The 1,134-nt window shown below is 47.8% G+C and overlaps 1 protein-coding gene across 1 annotated transcript in view; it reads left to right on the forward strand.

Annotated features, from left to right (window-relative positions):
* Positions 1-500: 500 nt before the first annotated feature.
* LOC120042996 (voltage-dependent calcium channel subunit alpha-2/delta-4-like) overlaps positions 501-1,134 on the forward strand; it is a gene marked incomplete at its 5' end in the record, with an annotated part of 18,131 nt that continues 17,497 nt past the window's right edge. The window contains one exon of the mRNA XM_038987723.1: positions 501-556. Coding sequence (XP_038843651.1) covers positions 501-556 — 56 coding nt within the window. The remainder of the gene's footprint in view (positions 557-1,134) is intronic.

A 1,134-nucleotide genomic window follows, 5' to 3' on the forward strand; every position in this document is an offset into this window, starting at 1 on the left:
GGCTCTCTCCTTCGCTCCTTCTGTCCTTCACTCCTTCTCTCCTTCACTCCTTCTCTCCCTCCATCTCTCCCCATCTCTCCTTCTCTCCCTCTCTCCATCACTCCTTCTCTTCCTCTCTCCATCACTCCTTCTCTTCCTCTCTCCATCACTCCTTCTCTTCCTCTCTCCTTTTCTCCCTCTCTCCCTCTTTCCATCACTCCTTCTCTCCCTCTCTCCTTCACTCCTTCAGTCATTCACTCCCTCTCTCATTCTCTCCATCACTCCTTCTCTCCCTCTATCCCTCATTCCATCACTCCTTCTCTCTCTCCCTCTATCTCATCACTCCTTCTCTCTCTCCCTCTATCTCATCACTCTCTCTCTCCTTCACTCCTTCTCTCCCTCTATCTCATCACTCTCTCTCTCTCCCTCTCTCCTTCACTCCTCTCTCTCTCTCCTTCCCTCCTTCTCTCCCTCTCTCTCGCGTTCTCTTTCACTCATCTTCTTTCTCCTTCCCTCTGTAGGTTTTTACTGGAGTTCAACATCTGTGGTCTGTGGCACTCTGACCGCTTTGCTGAAGGTAACACAGTCCAGTAAAGAGCATTCATTCCTATTCATTCAGCTTCCGTGTGTTGTGTTGCACTGTTTGGCTTCAATGTCCCAATCTGTGTGTCTCTCATGTTGTCTCCTGTCCTGACCACACCCACCCATGTCTCTGTCACCATCATCATCATCATCATCCTCATCACCTGTCAATCATTCTCACCACCTCATTCCTCCCACCCAGCCAAGCCTGGCTTCAAAGGTACAGATTAAACCTATTGGGTGCGTGTGTGTGTGTGTGTGTGTGTGTGTGTGTGTGTGTGTGTGTGTGTGTGTGTGTGTGTGTGTGTGTGTGTGTGTGTGTGTGTGTGTGTGTGTGTGTGTGTGTGTGTGTGTGTGTGTGTGTGTGTGTGTGTATGCGTGTGTGCGTGCGTGTGTTTTGTATGGCAACAGACGATCAGAGGATGTACTGTATCTATCTAATCTATATCATCTATTTAAAGTTGATCAGGGTCAGATAAATTCACAGTAATGACAGCTAGTAAATAATTCAAGAGTCGGACATCTTGAAAGTGTATCCTTGTCCACAGTCATTAAGATGTCAATCACCATGAG

Source organism: Salvelinus namaycush, unplaced genomic scaffold (genome assembly GCF_016432855.1).
Source record: "Salvelinus namaycush isolate Seneca unplaced genomic scaffold, SaNama_1.0 Scaffold83, whole genome shotgun sequence".
Lineage (NCBI taxonomy): Eukaryota > Metazoa > Chordata > Actinopteri > Salmoniformes > Salmonidae > Salvelinus > Salvelinus namaycush.